Source organism: Pelophylax lessonae, assembly GCF_965119305.1.
Source record: "Pelophylax lessonae genome assembly, chromosome: 8".
In the NCBI taxonomy this organism is placed as follows: Eukaryota; Metazoa; Chordata; class Amphibia; order Anura; family Ranidae; genus Pelophylax; species Pelophylax lessonae.
Window position 1 is genome coordinate 251,537,560 of NC_138775.1, and position 21,296 is coordinate 251,558,855.

Genomic DNA, 21,296 nt, shown 5'->3' on the forward strand with positions numbered 1-21,296 from the left:
TAACATGCTTTAAAAAACAAGAAGAAGAATGAGGCCGGAACTCCACTTTAATGAAGTTGTACTTATACTAGCTGGATTCTTACTGCTTGGCATGAGTTCTACACATTGTATTTTGTTCTTTGAACTGTTTTATTGATTCATCTTAATTTCTGATTATTGTATAAAGAACTAGTCATTCCTTTCCAATGTAAAAGTTTTTGAGTAAACTTAAGTGACTCTATTTTGAAAAATGTATGGGGGCTGTCATAGCTGACCACTCCTTCATCTAGCTGACCTCTCCTTTGAAAATCCAGAAAACTAGTATTTGCAAAGGGAGGCCAGCAGTGGCAGCCCTCGTATTTTTCGCATGACACAGGAGTCACTTAAAGCATACCGTCTCATAAATGAGTAGGCAAATGTTACCAACTGTTAAATTCTCCATGTTACAATGGTGAAATAATCAGTATAGTACATGATTCACAAAAAAATATCTTTCTCATTTTTTGTCAGGGAAGACCAGGACGTAAAGGCTATGCTGGAGAACAAGGGCTGGAAGGCTTGCAGGTGAACCAGTTTATATAGAACCTTTCGTCTCGTAGAAGAAAGCTAAGTAGGAAATAAGACAGACATAGCTAGGATGAGCTCTCCATCTGGGACATGACACAGTCTCTTCCTCCTTAGCATTTCTTGGCTGCGATGTCTCTGGAACCTTATAGTTGCCCAATGTGGGATTACAATTAGCATGTTTTGTTTTTAATTAATATTCAAGCTGTGTGTACTCTAAGCACTTTACTTACACAAAGGCAAATTCCACAAGGTGTTTATGGATAAAAGACTGTCTGTCTTGCTTAGTAAAAAAAAAGCAGTGTGCAGACTGCAGAAATCCAAAGCAACTTGTCAGAATTGATCCATTCCACTGTTTAATTTCAGTAAATTGAAATTTTAGTTGCTAAATGGTAGAATTTTTTTTTTTTAAAGCTTTTCTTTAGACAGATATAATAGACACAAACTAATGCAGCTCTGTTTTCATGAATACATTGTATATATTTTTTTTATAACTGAATTTCAGGCATGATTTTTATTTTGTATAGTTACATTGGTCCAAGCTGGACTTATGTAAGTACTGCATACATATTCCATAGCTAGCTAATCCCTAGCCACTGCTATTACAGTGACCTTTGCTATCTTCTGTGTTTTGTGCTGAGTGGCTGCCCTGCTGCATGTAACCGCAGGGGGTTGCCCACTTGTCATGGGCACCATTCAAAGAACACTTTGTGTTTTTAAAATGTAGACATGACTTCATCTGATTTGGTGAGATTGGGATGTTACCACCCAGTCTCTCCATTCAATCAGAGAACTCTTAGCATTCATTGAGAAAAATGCAGGATGTTCTCTGAAAGGTGCCTGTACCAAGCCAAAAGAAATTGACAATTACACCAACACAGGGTGGTACTGTGGGTGTGTAAGTGGTAGGAACAAGTGCCACATCCTAATGATTACAGTGTGTGTACAAATAATGGAAAATATATGGACTTTTTTAGGCACAAATGCTAAAAAATATACATTTTATTAATAACAATTTACATAAAAACACGTATATATAAAGTTACAATATGAACAACACAAAAAAATGTTTTAACCAGCTCTGACCGCCAGTTTATGGCCAGTGAGATAACAAAACCTGGTGATCCCGTCGCAGATTTGGAGTCCACTGTAAACTGGCTAACAGCTCACTGCGATATTTCGCTTCTTCGGGAGCTTACTTTCTTTAGCATATTCTATATAATGGAAACATATCAGTTCGTGTATAAATCAAATACAGAATTAATTTACAAATAATATATTCACCATGTGATCGGGTAGTATAGAAATGGAATCTAATATGGCTTCACACTGTGTCTAGGATACCAGGACCATAACCAGCATGCAGAAAAGGCAAAGACAGATGTGGGGACACGCCATGTATCCAAAAAGAAAACATTAATCATAAGACGCACCCCATATATAATAAAGGAGGGAGTTTGCTGCGTAGAAATTATTTATAAAACAGAGACCACCACCATTTAGAAAGCTGCATTTTAGTACCATAAAAGAGTCACTGACCTATCCAGATCAGTGTACTCGGACGTACAGGAGCTGGTAGTTTGTCAGAATAGGAAACAGGTGTGTTCGTCTTTTAACACTCGCAATGTTCATGAAATCCTCTGGAAAAAAATTGAATAGTATGGTATACATATAACTGGCATAATGTGAAGCTCAGATGACACCCAGGAGGAGGGGCGAAGCGCGTCAAGCAGGAATCTAGCGTCATACATCATTTCCGCATGTTTGAACGCACCGGACGTCACATACGGTTGCCATTGGAACCAACGCCGCTGCGGCGCTCTGCAAACATATCGCTACAAGCACCTTGCCCTTTGTGTATGTAAGTGTACTTTTCAATTGGCAAATTAATCAATGTTTACAATTTTACGCTATGGAGATCTCTTTTTGATTATACAAATTCGTACTGGGGAATCGCCATTGGGAGGACCTTTCATCTAAGATACAACGGCAAAGAAAGACCCCACAGGCTGAAATACTACATATGCACTATTTCCCCATCTGTTTGGTGAGTGGGGAAACAGGAGGGGAGCACGGAGTGATCTGCACATTATTTGATCTGCAGCACGGGCACTTTATAAAAGGACTTATTTGCTGATTGATATGTTTCCATTATATAGAATATGCTAAAGAAAGTAAGCTCCTGAAGAAGCGAAACATTGCAAAACATTTTGAGCTTTTAGCCAATCTCCACCGTACTCCAACTCTGTGACAGTATACTATTTATTTTTTATTATTTATTTCAGGTTCTTATATAGCGCTGTCAATTTACGCAGCGCTCTACATATACATTACACATTCACATCAGTCCCTGCCCTCAAGGAGCGTACAATCTAAGGTCCCTAACTCACATACATACACAGTAGGGCCAAATTTATACAGGATCCAATTAACCTACCAGCATGTCTTCGGAGTGTGGGAGGAAACCGGAGTACCTGGAGGAAACCCACACAGGCACAGGGAGAACATGCAAACTCCAGGCAGGTAGTGCCGTGGTTGGGATTTGAACCAGTGACCCTCTTGCTGCTAGGTGAAAGTGCTAACCACTACACCACTGTGCTGCCCATCCAGGTTTTGTTATCTCACTGACCCTAACCCTGCGATCAGAGCTGGTTATAATAATTTTTTTGTGTTCATATTGTAATAATATTATGTATACATGTGTTTTTATGTAAATTGTTATTAATAAAATGTATGTTTTTTAGTATTTGTGCCTAAAACATCTATATATGCCTGTATCAAACTGTCTCCTGTGTTCACTATGCAACAGGACAGCCACTCTGCACAGGTCTTAGCGAGGATCACTCTAGTATCAGCAGACAGTGATTGGCCAGGTATGGAATATGTAGTCCTACACTGGTCCAATGTAAATATGCTAAAAAAAAAAAAAAAAAGAAACAGAATTCAGCTTTAAATGCAAGTATCTGAATTTGACCTGCTATCAGATGCTTGCAGTGCCCTAAATAGCAGAGCTTAAACTTGGAGAGTTTACGTAACCCTGTGAACATTTCAGCTCATCAGTGTTCTACAGGAGAAGTTAGTGCAGGGTATACATATTGGTCTGAATGCGCAAAGAGCAGTAACCAAAAGAAGTCAGTCACATTTTATCTTTTTTTTTCTATGTGGCAAGGTGAAATCTGGCTGCTTAATATAATTCTAAAAACATAATCATGAATATAACTCTGTACTTTATCCTTATTTTACTAGGGGGAAGTTGGAGATATAGGAATCATCGGAAAAGCTGGTGAACTAGTAAGTTTTGTTATTTTAGGAATGATATATTAGAAATGGCACCACATTTGGCCACCTTGTACAGTAATGTGTATATCAAACCACAAAGCTTTTTTTTTACACTTCAGATAGAGTATGGAAAGGTCAAAGCCCTGTCAATTATTTTTATTTCATTTTATTTTATTTCATTGGAGAGATTTCCCTTCTCTTTTTGTGCTGTAAACTCAATAGGAGGCGAGAGGAAATCTCTCCAAAGTGAGGTGAAAGCCACTTATAGACAGTTGCCACTATGTCACATTTGGAAGATTTCCCCTCTATTCGTGTTTTGGATATAACTTTTGCATTTTCCCTCACTTTTATTCCAAGCATCAGTGGTCATCAGGACAAATCGAGAGAGTGATTCTCTCTAGAACCGACACAGAAAAAATCTTGACAGGGTCACTAACTCTTACTCCAAAAAAAACTGTCTTAGATACACTGTAAGAGAACTAAGCTTAATGTTTTAACTTTAAAGCGGAGTTCCACCCTGGAATACTTTTTTTTAATAAAAATACCCCCGGGACAGTCAGGGCTAGTACATTCCACAATGGCTAGCCTCTGATCTGTCCCGGGTTGCACTTACCTTTCAGGGCAAACTTTGAAAAAGTATTGTCCAGCCCTGCCATCTCAGGTGTGGGCAGCTTGAAGCCAGCTCGATCCTCTTCTGCGTCCTCTTCCGTCTTCTTCGGTCCCATGATGCACTGCACCGGCCCCGCCATCACTTCCGGTGCGCGCGCATCATCCCTCCACAGCTTCTGGGCATGCCCAGAAGCTGTTTAGAAGGGAATGACGCGTGCGCCCCGGAACTGACGTCGGGGCCGGTGCAGGCGCAATGATTCCTGGGAGCGATGACGTTCAGCTCCCAGGAATCATTGCAAAGCCAGGAAGTGACGACGGCTGTGGCCGCCGAGGGGAGGAAGAAGGAAGTAAGGTAAGTATATTTTCTTCTCTACGAGGTAAGTAAAAAAAAAAAAATGTGATTATCCATTTGTTTTTCATGTGACCCGGAGCGAGAAGATGGAGGTAAGTATCATTTTAGGGTGGAACTCCACTTTAATTAGTAGCACCAACTAAAGTACTTCCTGGCTGTAGAAAAGTGAACATCGAAGTTCGTCTTTAGTTCATCCCACAATGCAATGCTGGATGCCTCTCAATAAGTTCTCTAGACCATGCATTGCATTTTAGCATGTACCAGTAAGATTCCCTGCTGCCAGGGTTTCTGTATTTCCATGGCACATTCTAGTAAAAGCATATCTATAGTCAAAATTGTAAATCCTATATTAATTTCCATATTGTATTTTAGGTATTTATACCCTACTCCTATTAATCTGAACAATCTTGAAGTCTGTAAATTTACTTTGTGAAGATCCCCACGCATTTTCTTTTTTTAAAATTATGTGACACATATTCACTTTGTCCTGTGAGTAGGCTCTGCTGCGTCACACATTTCACAGAGCCTGCCTTCTGAACTGCAGAGATTCTGAGAGGAGGAATTTCAGGAGGTGAAGTCAGTACAGGAATCACTGATTGCAGGCAGCAAGGTACCATGGGATATGTAGCCTTAGAATGTGAAAGTGAACAGCAGAGAAGCTACAAAGTATGTTGGGAATCCAGAAAGTTGTGGAAAGAGATCGCCAGAAGACAGGCAGCACTCACATGAATGTTGGTTTTTCATGTAATCTTACAGTGGTGAAAATAGTTATTTGATCCCTTACAGATTTTGTTAGTTTTCCCACTTACAAAGAAATGAAGGGTCTATATTTTTTATCATAGGTGTATTTTAAATGATAGAGACAGAATAATCAGGCAAAAATCCAGAAAATACACATGATGCAAATGTTATAAAGTTGCAGTTCAGTGAGTGAAATAAATATTTGATCCCCAAGCAAAACATGATTTAGTACTTGGTGGAGAAACCCTTGTTGGCAAGCAAAGAGGTAAGATGCTTCTTGTCGTTGGTGACCGGGTTTGCACACATCGCAGGAGGGATTTTGGTCCACTCTTTTTTACAGATCTTCTCTAAATCCTTAAGGTTTCTTGGCTGTTGCTTAGCAACTCGAAGTTTCAGCTCCCTCCATAAATTTTCGATTGGATGAAGGTCTGGAGACTGGCTAGGCCACTCCATGACATTAATGTGCTTTTTCTTGAGCCACTAATTTGTTGCCTTGGTGGTATGTTTTGTGTCATTGTCATACCGAAAGACGCATCCATGACCCATCTTCACTGTTATGGCTGAGGGAAGAAGGTTCTTATCCAAGATTTTACAATACATGGCCCATCCATTGGATCCTCAATGTCTGACTGCAGTCAGTCTGTACCTTTTGCATAGAAACAGCCCCAAAGCATAATGTTTCCACCTCCGTGCTAGACTGTAGGGATGGTGTTCTTAGGGTCATAGTCAGCATTTTTCTTCCTCAAAACACGGCGAGTCCCCTTCCTCAAAAAGGCACATGTCCAGTCATGCCAATGAACATCAAATCAAATGACTCAGAGAAGGATCAGGAGAAAATGCTGTGGTCAGATGAAACCAAAATTGAGCTCTTCGGCATTAACTCGACTGGCTGTGTTTGGAGAGGCTCGGGAGAAGTCCTGGAGGTGAGTGTGGGAGAAGGTAACTAGAGAGCAGGAGTTCTTGGGAGAAACTTAGAGAATAATTACGTTGGTATTTTGAGTCTATATTAGTGAGGTAGCAGGGGGCAGAGTTGTGGATGGTTTCGTGAATTGCTAGTATTTTGAATTTAAAGAGGAGCTCCAGTCATTTTGTTAAATAAAATGGAAGGTGATGGCGCTGCTTATTTTATAAAGTGCAAATAAATATAAGATGTTTGAATATACAATGTTAAAACATAAATATGATTGAGGAATAAGTAAATAGATAAAAGATGCGGAGGTAAAAAATCAATAACCAAGTAAAAAGATCAAACGTATGGTGTTGTAAGGGATATAAAATAATCTAAAAATATTTTAGAGGTATATAAGAGAAACAACCACCAGAGGGCGTAATAAAATTGCAAGATATGACAATAAATATGCTTGTGTATATGCCAAAAATAAAAAATAAAAATAAAAAATATAAATATATATCAATACTAAATGAATTGATAAAACTTATAAAAGGTGTTGGTTCCGCAAGTGATAATATAAATAATAGTGGATAAATTAAATGATAAATAAATAGTGAAAAAGTGATAAATGTGCGGGAAACTTTTATGCACGGGATGGGTGTGCAAAAAAACGGTTGGTATAAAGTGCAACAAGAGGTGATAACAAATCAATGAATATATCAAGGTGGATCAGAAATTGAATGAATGTGCCAAAAAATTAATTATTTTGCGGGTGGATAAAAAGGTGCGGGAAATCTATTTGTGCAACGTGCAAAAAAATTGTGGTGTTAAATCAGTCCATATAATAAAAATGAGTCTATAAAATAGTGGTGATAACAAAAATATAGGTGAACAGGATGTCTTACGGTGACCCCCAAGGTGGGTGACTGGTGGGTGGTAAAGTGGCCCCTGGTAGAAAGACCTACTCACCAGATGTACCCACCCCACACAGGGGTATAGAGCGGGTACTGAAGAGGTGTCTTTTAATCCTGGCTCTGTGTAGTAGTTCCCTTCCTAGGGGAGATGTGATATGGGGTCCGGAGTGTCCTAAGTGGGGTCCGGTAGTAGGGTCCTGTGTTAATGTTGTGGTATCCAAAGCCTCGTGGGTAGATCGAGTATGGCCACTCAAGGGTATATGGATGGAAGGATCATGGAAAAAGAGAGCTCGATAGTGTATTATCGTTTTGCTAAAAAGTTTAATATTAATTCCAGCAGCAAAATGGGTACTCACATATACAAAATGAGAAAACAGCGAGGTATCGGCGTCCCGGAACGCAATGCGTTCCAACTAGAGACCGGAACCGGAAGTGACGTGACGGCGCTGTACGCGTTTCGTCATGTGACGTCTTCTGCAGCGTCCAGTCATTTTGTGTTTATTAAAAGTCATCAGATACAAAAACTATAGCTGCTGACTTTAAATAAACACACACTCACCTATCCCAGGATTCAGCGATGTGCTCACCTGAGCCTTCCCTTTGCTCGGTCTTCTCTCCCTGGCGTCAGAATCCCAACTGTGGGCACCTGGCTGTGGCAGCTTGCGGCTTTATAGTCAGGTGCCCACTGCGCTGTGAGTGGTCCCGCAGTGTTCTGGGACCTGTGACATGTCCCAGATGACTGTGGGGAGGGAGGGGGGAAGAAGAACTTCCGTTCGAAAAGCCAGGTACTCGCTCCCCCTTAAAAAAAATGCCATTTAGAGAAGAGGAGGGGGAGAAGGCTTTAAAGCAGAATGCCCCCCTTTGGGTTAAGCTCTGCTTTATATAAATGGGTGAGTGGCAGCCAATGGAGGGATTGGCAGAGAGGATGCAATTATTATTTTTTTGCAAAAAATGGAGTTGGCTGTTAAATGTACATTGTTTTTGCTGCTATATTAAAATCATGTTATTTGGATGATTTATCTGGATGATGTTCCTACTAACTTGTTATGTCAACAGAAAATCTCACAATTTATGTGACACAGAGGGATGTCTTTTTGATGTTGATTATGAAGGTTTTTTGCCAATCACAGCTGCAGCAAAACACACTTTTTTCATTTATATAATTTGTAAAACAATGTTGATAGAGGAAGAGATAAAGAAGCATTTTTATGCTCAATAATTGACTTTAAGCAATTGCCTTCCTGAGTGCGGTCCATAAAACAGTGGTAGTCTGTCATGCTCATGCTGTTAAAGGGAAACTATTTCCTGCTCAGTATTTAAGGAATGTCACCGTTTTTGGAAAAATCTCAATCAGGAGATGATTATTGAAAATATTTTCTTTTTCGCAGTTTTGACAGTTTACTGTTTTGCCATCACTGGCTATGAGATATTTGGAAGATCAGAGGAATGTATAGTCAAATTCGATAGAATGATAGGGGTTTGTTTATCCTTAGAAATATTTATTATTTACATAGATAAAGAGGTCCATCTGTATGCGGGTAGATGTTGAAATAATTCTGTGATATTCTGTCTACAAAGTTGACTTTATAGACAAACTATCTTACCAGCAGGTCTGGTGTTAACCGGCTTACTTTATTTGAATGGCAGATCATATTTGTCCTCTATACATACCATTTACCCAGCTGTCAGTATGGGGCCATGTAGGTCCTTGCCCAAGGCAGCAGTGTGATTAGAACTAACCTTGTCACTTGGATTGAATACACCACCTTAAAAATTATACCAGCACTTACCTCTTAACAATGGTAAAAAAAGTAAGCATTAAAAGGGTGAATCTAGGGTTAAAAGCATGCCCCAGGCATAGGCAGTGTACCAGCCCCTAACCATGGCAAACTTTTCATAGACAAGAATAGCAAAATGTTTGTGTGCAAGGTTACTACTGCCTCTGTGCAGTGCGGGGGGTGATGCCCTTACAGTATACAGGACTCCTGTTGTCGTTTCAGTTTGGTTGAAACTAAAGAGCTGATGTTAAAGGAGAAATACGGCCAAAGCTTGTTTGTTTCATTTTGCACTCCTGTGATCTGTTTTCAGCAGACAGCAGGCTGAAGTCCACTGTCTGCTGACGTCACAGAGCCAATCCAGGCTCAGGGAAGATCGCGAAAATGGAGTCGGATCCACCCACATTCCTGGGACTGGCACCCGGCTCAGTCTCAGAGCGAGCTTATAAGAGCCCGATCCAGCTGCTCCCACCCCTTCCACAGCCCAGCGCTCCAGTGAGTGAGGAGGGGGCAGAGCAGAGAGCAGTGATTGACAGTCACCAGCTCTCTGCTCGGGGAGATTTGAGAACCGAGCGATCAGTGGTGTTAGATCGCCCGGTTCTCAGTGTTAGAGCCGCTGGGGGACAGATGCAGCATCGGATAAATCTGACAAAAAAAACAAACCCCATACTTCTCTTTTTACTATTATTAGTGACACAGCAGCTCTGTCACAGGTAGTAGTGTATCCCATAGGCAGTAGTAGTGCATAGTTTTGCATTCTGCCCTTGCTTGCAAATTAGAGAGATCAATTTTGTGATATGCGACCAGAAGGGCCTAATTTTGACACAATTCCATAACATATGAAAAAATCCCTGTCCACAAATGTACATTCTAACATGCGTAAAATATGCCATATGAAAATATTACAGCTATATGAGTTTGTCTCTCAGAAAATATAAAGTAGAGAATTCTATCCAACCTTGTTCTGTTACATCGGGGATATCTTTACTCTTTACTCCACTGTTCCTGAATATGGGATCATTTGGAGGGTTGGAATAGCTCTTGCTTCAGGAAGGAGAACTGAATCACAACATTCCCCCTGCATGTCTATATTAAATATATTAAAATACCAGATGTCAGATATCCTAAGATCCTATTTTAATGAGGATTTAAATGAACCCTGAGAGTACAATTGATGCAGATATTTCCATTCTACTTGAGAACACTAAGGGCCACCGAGAAGAGTTAAGAAGTGTTTTAGTTCTGAGTTAAACCAAAGAAACAGTTTGCAATATACGTGGGAGTATATGAACAAACCTGAGACCACCGCTGCCTCCTTGGTTGTGGCCACATTTTTAGTTGTTTAAATAACCACCAATGTATGTAAAGCAGTTGGAGTGCATAGGGGCATCTTAAAGTTCCAGGTTCACTTGGTTGGAGGGGAGCTGTAATGTGGATAGGGAGAATCTGGGAGGCTTAGAATGCCAAAAAAAGAAGATATTAGGGAGTTGAGGTATAAACAGGGAAGTATATACAGAAATTTTTAGGAAAAATACCATTTCTAGGACGTGTTTTTTTTTTCCATAGATTCTATGTAAAGTAAATTGAACCTGTTTTTGTGTAGCCAGTCAAGTGTGAAGATGTCTGAATATAAAAAATTCAAAAAAAAAAAATGTGTTTTTGCCTGATTTTGGAGTCTCTTTTAGTTCCCTCTGCTAGGGCTATTTCATAGGATCTCTGGCAAGGATATTTAGGAACAAAGGAAAGACTTGTCAAGGTAGCATAACATTTCTAATGTGTGCTTTTTTTTCATTCTTTTTTTATTATGGTTTGATAACCCAACAAAAAATTGTATCTTAGTTTGTATTGAAAATGTGCTAAATACAGAGTATTTTTTTGGATCAGCTAGTCACTCTTGCAGAGAAATATAAAGCCACTGTGGAGCAAAATGGGATATATTGGTGAGAACGTCTTGTTTTTTTGGTTCTGAGAATCTGGAAGTCAAGTTAGTTGAAGACAATGTGTAAATGAAAACAGATGACGGAAGCTTGGATGAAGCTGTGACTCATGAACTATGCTGGATTCTTATATTACACAAGTACAAAAATGCCAAGGAGCATGTTTCTGTGCAATTCTTACTGAATTTTATTGCAGTAGTCGCATTTCCTACCTAAAACTTTTATTGTGTGTTCTGTTTGCCCTGTATATCCAGACAAAATATTATTGTACATTTGTATTCCTGAATGTAAATCAATCTCCTGTACCTTGGAAGTTTTTTTCCTGTGGCTTGCGTATCCTGATTTCACCCCAAAATGTGCTAACTCCAAATTGATGCTAATTCAAAGTAGATGGAGCTAGCCCTTAACTCCACATAACGGGTAAACCTCAATGGAAAACGGCAGGCAAATTAATGTTGATCCCAAATGTTTTATTGATTTGTGGGATTATTAATCCAACATATTACGGGAAATTACCAGTGTCCTTTTCTTCGGGGCTGCATAGAATTGGTTCTGTACAAACCATGGGCAAATTTGGCTGCCATTGCTGCTGAATTTCAGATGCTTTTAATCCTTCAAACTTGGTAATTGAATTATTTAGAATGCTTAAAGTGTTTTTTTTTTTTTTTCTGCAGAATAAGATCATGCACAACTATTTACACATTCTGATCAGGCAGTAACACTTTAACCACTTCAACTCTCACACCTGTTCACCCCTTATGGACTAGAGCAATTTCCAAGTTTCTGCTATGAGCCTGTTTATTCTGCAAACATTTTGTCATTCTTTAACCACTTCTGGACCGGAAGATTTTCCTCCTTAATGACCAGGCCAAATTTTGCGATTCGGCACTGCGTTATTTTAACAGACAATTGCGCGGTCTTGTACATGTGCTGCGAGGTCTTTGGCTGGAGAACAAAGTCCCGGAGGGAGGGTGGTGGCTGCCTCGCCCTCTGTAGCAGTGGCACGTGGCTTCAGGAGGTCGTCCTGAGGGCCAGAGGAATGGAGCTGAATCCAGAGGTCCAGGAGAGCTGACTGAGGGGGGGAGACACCGGAGACCCTGGAAAAACAGTATCGTGAGTACAGGGGATCGTGGGGGCCACCCCAGGAGTAGGATAGTCAGTGGACGGGTGTCAGCAGTCAAGAAAGAGGATACTAAGGAGAGTGTCCTGAAGATAAGATTAGTTCATCAAGTCATCCAGAAAAGAGACTTAAAGCTAAATCCACTTCAGTGGCAAGGTAGATGAACAGCCTGGCTGTACCAAGCAATAAGAGTCCTCAAAACTTGTGCATAGTTAATTCGGTGTATCCCACTCTTCCCTCCAATTCCTAATTTATCAATAAAACACAAAATAACTACATACACCTGGACTGTTTATTGAATGAGCCAAGAAGGAAAGTGAGAGACTGTTAATGTCAGGTTTGCTGATGGTAACCCAGGGGGACCCGTAAGTGTGAAATCCAGCAGTCTTCAAGGGGGCAGTGCTACACAGAAAAAGGTTATATATTAGTTAATAAAACAGAGAAAAAAAATCACCAGGAAAATATAATTTAATGGAGGAGAATAAGGAGTTATTTTGTGCTGATTAGAGTAAACTAAATGGGTAATAAGGGGTTTAACCTGAGGAACATTTAATTTAAAAAAAAAAGTTTTTACTTGTCAGGATGCTTTAACTGACTTAATCTACAGATGGAAGTTCATCCCTTTGATTTGTAGATGAAAAACACATTAAGTTAAAAAATTAAATAATGTTTCATTGTAGCTTTCTGTATTGGCAGTTGAGCAATGTTGTTGATAAACATTGCCAGGCTGCTTTTTTTTTGACAGCTCCTGCTGCCAGGACCTTCTCTGTGTACTCGGCAATGCAGAAGCGATTCATCAGAGCTGAGTTGCTGTGTACTGTGATGGGAGGGATCCCAGCAGCAGGGCAGAAGGACTGGGCTTACTAGACATGCCCTGAGTACAATAATTACTTTTTTTGGGCCAGTCTGCAAGAATATTCACAAAAAGAAAGCCTGGTTTGTCCCTAAAACAACAATATATGTATTACATTGTTATCTTAACTGGTTCTGGACCACCCACCCCCAGCTGGTTAACCGCTTAGTGACTGCCCCATGCATATATACTGCGGTAGGGCGGCCGCTCTGTGCCAGATCACGTACCTAGTAGGTGATCTGACACTTCCAGGTCTGGAGCGTGGGAACAAAGCGGTGGGTATTGCAGACTCAATGTCCTCCAGTGCCCGCCGATTAGGCAGTACAGAGGCACAATGACTATCTGCCTGTGTAATCAAGGCAGATTGTCGTTCTGTCAGAGGAGAAGGTATTGATCCTGTGTTTCTGCTAAGCAGTGTGGGATTTGCATCAAGTGTAGAGTGTTAAAGGACACCGCCACTCTTTTTTTCCTTCTTTTAAGGGCTTTCCTCACCCAGGTTTACTAAAGGAAAGTTTATCAAGCAGAAAAAGAACAGGTTTTCACTTGCAGGGGGTTTTTAGCATTTCAGTCCTAAGCAAAAAAAACGATCATTCAACCCCTCTGGCTTGAACTTGCAGCATTGCTGCTCTGGCCTTAAACTACAGGCACTCGTCTGTCTCCCACAGACTTCGCTCACCCAACAGGGTACACACAGATAGCAGCCTCGTGCTGCACTAACTCCTGGGCCAGACCTCCTGTCTGCCGGGGTGGAGCTCAGAACCATAGCACTAAAAGCCCAGCACACACCTGACCAATTAGTATGCTGCCTGTACTGAATAACTGGACCCAGGATTGGAGATTTCATCTCACCAGGATCCCTTAAAAATCTCCAGGCTCCAGGTCCCAAACTGGACTTTTAAAAAAGCAGAAGAAACTGCTAAGGAAAAAAAAAAAATCAGTTTCCTCTTCACTTCACAAGCTCCCTGGAGCCCCTCAACCTGCCTGTTTGAGAATTCTGGGTCACGATCACATTCTTGACCCTTGCAGGGCAACGCTCTGCCACAGCAGGAACACAGATCTTTGCCTTCTCCCAGTTTAAAGCACCTTCCCCACAGTTAGTAAGTGAAACTTAGGCATACATTTAACTCTTTAATTGCCCCTGATGTTATCCCCTTCCCTGACAGTGTCATTAGTGTTACTGGTCCCCAATAAGTGTCAAAAGTGTCAAAAGTGTCAGGTGTCCGATTTGTCCGCCGCTATATCGTAGTCCCGCTATAAGTCGCTGATCGCTGCCATTACTAGTAAAAATACATTTAAAAAAAATATCCTATAATTTTGTGCAAACCAATCAATATACGCTTATTGGGATTTTTTTTTTACCAAAAAAATGTAGCAGAATAAATATTGCCCTAAATTGATGAAGACATTAGATTAGATCTTTTTTTTGTTTATAGTGCAAAAAATAAAAACCACAGAAGTGATAAAATACCATCAAAAGATAGCTGTATTTGTGGAAAAGAAGGGAAATAAATTTCATTTGGATACAGTGTTGCGCAACCGCACAATTGTCAGTTAAATTAACGCAGAGCTGTATCGCAAAAAATGGCCTGGTTATGAAGGGGGGTAAATCTTCAGGAGCTGTAGTGGTTAAACTGTATTCCACTTTCCTGCCAAATTGAGATAACACCTTCATACTTGGTACATGTTTTTTTTTTTTACATAGCATAACTTTTAAGTTCTATAAATACAGCGTGAACTTTCATTTTATAACATCAGCATTGTAACAGTAATACAAGCAATTGTTATTTTTAAAATCCAATTGCGAAATCTTATTTTATGTTTTGAGTTATGTTTGTCTATAGGCCATCTCTTTCCACCTATTCCTGCAATCCCTGCATGCTTTGTAGCTTCTCCTCTGCTGTTTACCATCAAGGACTACATAACCCATGGTACCGTGCTGCCTGCAATCAGTGATTACTGTACTGACTCTGCCTCCTAAAATTCCTCCTCTCAGCACCTCTGCAGTTTAGGCAGGCTCTGTAAAATGTGTGACATATCAGAGCCTACTCACAGGACATAGTGAATATGTATCACATAATTCAAGGAAGTAAATGTGTGTGGATATTCACAAGGTAGGTTTACAAACTACACTATTCAGATTAATAGGAGTAGACTAGAATTAATTGAAATGCAATGTGGAAATTAATATTTGATTTTAAATTTTGACCATGAACCAAAACAATTGCCTAAAAATACAGATGTAGCACCCTATAAGGTAGGTGCTAGGTAAAGTGTAGTGGGCCTTGTCTGCTTATCAGCAGGGCCGTGATTTTCAGCTGGGCTGTCATGGTTCCCAGGTGTGGCTGTTGAGACTGGGGAGTCTCCCCACTGTGCCCAATGAGGGCTCTCATTGGGCATTGGAGAAAACCCGGCCAATGGCACACCCAGGCTTGTATCTACCCCAGAAAGGCAGATTATGCCCCACAGCATTCTGGGTTTGGTATAAGTTTGAGGGGAGCGCATGACGCAGCGTCTTTGGCAGGAAGCAGAGTCCCAGGAGGGAGGGTACGGCTGTCTCTCCACCTGTCAAGAGGAATCGGGTATTCCAGGCGGCTTGCCTGAGGGGACAGAGGGTTGAGCTGAGCTACAGAGAGGATCCATTGTGCTGAGGACCAGCGGAGCTGAGAGGGCTCGAGTTTCAGGAAAGCATTGCCAGTACTGCAAACTGCCCCTGGGGGTCTGCCTAGTGAGAGGGGACCACTCCGGAGAAGGTCAGAAAGATCTGGGAGCTAGCTAGCCGGTGCAGGAAGAGTAAAAGTGATTGCCAGTGTTGACCCTGAAGAGTAAAGGGGGTGCCAGTGGTTAGGCCCTGAAGTATTCAGTGTAAAGTGTGCAGTGTACAGTGTCGAAAGTTGCAGCAGCAGCAGTGTTACAAAAGGCTACCTCAGTCAGGAAGGACTGGAGGGAGCAGTCAAGGACTTTTGAGCTAACCAGAGTGTCAGAAGTCAGTCTTCAGTACAGTAAAAGCAAGTCAGTGATTTCAAGCATCAGCAAGCGTTGGTCGGCATCCAGCTGGTGTCAAGTCAGCACTGAAAGGCATTTTTCTCTTAAATGTCCCAATTTGTACCTAGTTGAGCCAGAGGAGTATCCCACTCATTCCCTTCACCCATCCCTTTATCAAATAAACAAAACAAACCAAAGATGCCGGACTGTTCTTTGACTCAGATCTCACTCTTGGGAAATCAGTTTAAATGTGCTGTTGGTGTTACCGGTGACCATGGCAGACCCATGTCACGCCCAATGCCTGGAAATATTGCTACACAAATATAATTCTAGATACACTTTATTTTCAAAGCCATCTAATGTAAACTATCAGCAAGCTGCTAAAAACCCACTGAAACCCAACTCCATAATATTTGGTGTGATCTTTGAGGAATCTTGAGAATTAATAATTTCACTTTAAAAGCAGCTAGATAGGTAAGCGAGAGCCTGTTTTAAAGTAATGCTGTTAAGAAATTGCAACTAGTTTAATGTTCATAGTATGAACATCAGTGCACTTCAAAAGGCCCTTTCTGTGCGTGACAGTATTTCTATAAAACAAACCAAAAAAGACAACCACTCAGCTTAATTTAAAAATAGAAAATAGAAGGGTGCACATGGGTGGGGCCATTCACAGAGCAATATAAAAATTGCCCAGCATGTGAAGCCACCCTGTAACGTCAAGGTATCTTTCCAGAGTGTGGTCCCTAGCTCTAAACTAAGCTTCCAACTTGGAACATACAGTATATAGGAATGAATACATCGAAAATGCCTTGAACGGAGCACCCTCTTCTTTTAAAGTACATCAACACACCAGAAGCCCAATTTAACATTTCAGGTTAAAAACAGAGGTCTATGTTGTACATTTGCAAATAAATCTGAAGCCAAACTGTTTAGGATGCCTTAAAATGGCGTTGGGGCTTCAAATGTTTTTGCAAATGTAAATGTGTGCTGTGTTGTTACCAATTCTATACAAACATACCTGATGAAGTAGACACCGTAACTGCCCTCAAACCGGGTGCTTGCATACTCCCACAAATAAAACATGTGATCAAGATGGATTTAGATGCCCTTTACATTTGAGTTCACCCTACAATTGGAATTGAACAAGGAGTTTATCTACTTTGATTTTAACCTTCTAACATAACTTACAGTTCATATTAGTACTCAATTGTGAAAATTGACTCTCCTGGTTTTTTTAACAACCTAATGAACTTCTACTTCACCTATTCTTCCCACCTTTACCAAATTTGAATCTGTTTCTGAGTTATCCCTTATTGTAAGTCACCTCACTAAAGAATCTGGTACTAGAGTAATTGGCATTGAAACTTAAAATCCTTCCATGGTATAGGCACCAGTTACTTCAATTTGTCTTCTTGAATAAGGACGTTGCCCCTGCTTACCTACTCCACTGAAAGTAAAGCAAAAGATTATTTTAGCTGTTAGTATATAGCAGCCTTTTCAACATTTTTCCCCTGTGGAATCTTCAAAATAATTTTTAGTTTAGGGATCCCCTCCTAAAAACAGTTAGGGGACAGTGGAAAGAAAGCCCATTACGTCAGTGATTACAACCAACTTACCAACAGCTAAAAATATCTTTGGTGTCATGCTGCTGGCTCCGCCAAGTGGCTTTAATCGTGGAAGTATCCAGGTACCATCAAATGGGAGGTTAGTCAGTCACAGTTCATGGCCCCCTAGCAAACTTTGGAGGAACCCTAGGGTTCTAAGGAGCCATGATTGAGAATAAATGGTCTAGAGGGAGTGAGGCAAAGCAGAGGGCCTTCCAAAAGTTTGGAATTGTAGGCCTGACTACATGCTTTATGTATTGTTCTGCCTGGTGGCGTGTATTTTACTGGTACATCAGTGGAAAAAATAACTGCTTTATCTGACCTCAGAGACCCAACTACTTTCAATCAAAGATATATCTTCCCTTCCCTTCCTTTAACAGTCATGTGTCACTACTCTATGCATTAATTGTTCACCAGAGGGAGTAGCTAGGGGAGGAGTTAGGGGCTTAGCTGTTGACTTTTGACAAAAAAGTCAACGTTTCCATGAATAAGCACAGCACAGTTTGGTCTAGTTTAGTTTGGTCACAGTTTAGGTACCACTATGTTTCCATGCTTGGGTAATGGAAACATTTACTTTACCTACCCTTCAGTCATGCTCTTACAGTTTGCTTTGTTTTTCAAGTGCTTCCTGCTTTCACATTTGGTGGTCTGATAACTATTAATGTACATAAAGGAGTTGTTGTCTGCATCACCATATCTCGATTCTAACATTTTAAGGAGCGCAGCTGACAGCATCCTCCAGAGTGGCAATGCATGTTGAGAATTCTTGGTGCCTTTATAGCACCTTTACCCCACCTGAGTTGAATTTATAAACAAATGTATGAAGACCTGGAAAGCATTTTGTTTATATATATATATATATATATACTGTATATATATATATATATGTTTTGTGAGGAATAAAGTAAATCTCTGAATCCGTGTTCTAGTGGTCTTTGGCCCCAATACAGACACAGAGCTGAAGGCTTCAGTAAGTTCTGAGTAACAGATTGTACAATTTTAATTAGGGATTTGCTGAGAATCTAGGTTTGGACAAGGTTTAGATAAAACAAATCTGGTTTCTTTCTTTGTCTTAAAGCTTGCATTGTTAAACATCGATCTGGATTGTGACAAAACGTTTATTTTGTCTGCTCTGTTTCCTGTGAAATAAAGCGGCTTCTGTTGGAAGAATAACTGGAATTTGTTTTTCAGGGTCCGGAAGGTTTGCCAGGAGAAGTCGGGCCACCTGGGGAACCTGGAGAAAAGGTACAGAGAATGGATCAGCTAAAAATAAAATGATACTGAATAAACTTATTGCTGTTTGTAAAACAACAATTTTGGTTTCTCTTACTGGTGTATTGCCTAATACATGATGTAATGTTGGCTGAGCCATTGGTAGACTATTTGTCATATTCATTGAATCGTCATTAATATTCAGTTTTGATAGCCACTGAAATGGGATTAGTGGAAGGCTTAACTTAAAGCTGTTAGTGCTGTGGTTTTGCTTGATTGCTGGCAGTCTTGCCGCTATCACTGCAAAGCCATATCATGCCATCCCTAATACCCCCATTAAATCTCTACAATGTGAAACAAAAAACACTAGGAAGACCAACTACAAAGAAGTGACACCTTAGATGGGGCCTTATGGGAAGAGTAGAGGGATAGAAACATACAGATTTAAAGTAGATGTACACCCAATCACAGACGTTTCACATATGCTTTAACACCCTGGTGCTCGATGCGTGGTCTGAGGGCCAAATATTGCTACTTCTGTGGGTCTTTTGATCCCAGCAGTCTACTGTGGCTGTAGAAGTTCCGTTTTGCAAAGCAATTAAAAACGGTGATCTCTACTAGCCCCATTTAACTTGTCCCCAGTCTCTTACTGTCTGCAGCATGCCTCCAGTCTCCAGCCAAACCTAAAGCATGACTTTGACAGCCATTTTCTTTTTAGAGACGCATGAAAGACAGTGAAATATGTTGCCTCCTCACTGCCTGTTTTAATCCATTAAATGTTATTCTACTGTGCTGCAACTGAAAGCATTTCAATTGCAGGACTGTTCACTTGAATGGGTCACGTTTGGTAGTGGTACTTCTGCCTCCTGAATGTGACGGGGGGGGGATATGTTTTGAAATGGCTGTAAAGCAAATCATTGCAGCCTGAGTTCACCGCTGTCCAGCAGCGTAAGTGAAGGGGGGGGGGGGCGGTAACCCCCCCCCCCCCAACTGCAGGTGTAAGTCGCTTGAGTCCTCTTCAGCATTATATATATACTGAATATTATGTGGGGTCCTTTGGTGATGTCATAAGCTATAGCTTTATCCATAGCATAGTTCCACTTCAAAGAAGATAGTAAATATTTCTTCTGCCACCCACAGCACTGACCTCTGCTTTTTTGAGAGAAACTGCTTAGGAAACTAAGAAAACTGACACTTCTGGTAGTGTTGCTTTCATTATCCCCTGCTACTCTTAATGATTTGATCCACCAGCTCCTATCTCACTATTGGGTCTTGTAGTTATGTCATGCCTGGTGGGAGGAACCACACAATCTGGCGGGGGGGGGGGGGGGTGATAGGAATCTGACAAAACTGAAAAAAAACAATGTAGTCCTTTCCTTTTACCTTACACACCATTATAAGCCCTAATGAAGGGAGTATGACCTGTCCCCCAAAGCAATCTAGCTTGTTGATGGGTATGATGGAATAAATACTTTTGTTTGACACTCCAATTCCTCTACCTATTCAGGAACTTTATCAAGACACCCAGGCCGGCTCATAATGAGTCTAACATGAGCCACTAAACTTCATCAGCCCCTATTTACAAGCCCTGTTTAGGAACAGTGCCAAATCCTGCACCTCCCATGTAAACCTCCCTAGGACTAAAAACTTAACAGAGATTCTAAGCCTTACCGGTGCTATCAAAACAAAACTTTTTGGCTGTAGATACACAGGAAACCTTGACTGATAGCAAAAATGTTGGGTATGTAGGTAAAACATAAAAACCAATTATTGTTAATTTTTTTGCATGCAAAATCTGTATAGTCATTTTCTGTGTTTAGATATTTATCAATCACAGCTGTGTGAAGTTGTGTGGCTGAAGGCAATAATAATTTGGAACCCGGTGCTATTAATGATGTTCAACTGCAAGCACTCTTTAAAGGGACTTTTTATGATTTACTGCAGCTTCTGCTGTCTGTATTCAGGCTGAGCTTCATCTGCAATAATGCAACACAGTCTGAAAATGTTTGTACTGAAATTCCTTCTGTTACAAAACCTATTATATCTTTAGGCCATAAATTGTTGTCAACGTAGTTATGTAACGTATGGAAAAAGTGATTAATATGATTTCAGATGTGCACTTGGGCTTATGACGCTGAGGGAAAAATTGATTCATTATTTGAGGAGATACACTAAGCACTTTACATTTCAAAGGACCACATGATGGGGTTGGACAAAATAAAAGAAACATGCAACCATATAATAATATTGAGGACTTAAAGTATATGTAAACCTGATTATTACTGTGACTGTATAGCTTGTATAACAGTGTAAATTTGCAGTCCCCTCAAAATAACTCAACAGACAGCAATTAATGTCTAGACCGCTGGCAACAAAAGTGAGTACACCCCTAAGTTAAAATGTCCAAATTGGGCCTAAAGTGTCAATATTTTGTGTGGGTCACCATTATTTCCCAGAACTGCCTTAACCCTCTTGGGCATGGA

General features: G+C 40.6%; 1 protein-coding gene across 1 annotated transcript in view; it reads left to right on the plus strand.

Moving 5' to 3' along the window:
• Window positions 1–21,296, plus strand: part of COL24A1 (collagen type XXIV alpha 1 chain) — a 417,206-nt gene that overhangs the window by 262,263 nt on the left and 133,647 nt on the right. Inside the window, exons 23-25 of the mRNA XM_082265511.1 lie at window positions 490–543; window positions 3,790–3,834; window positions 18,793–18,846. Coding sequence (XP_082121637.1) covers window positions 490–543; window positions 3,790–3,834; window positions 18,793–18,846 — 153 coding nt within the window. The remainder of the gene's footprint in view (window positions 1–489; window positions 544–3,789; window positions 3,835–18,792; window positions 18,847–21,296) is intronic.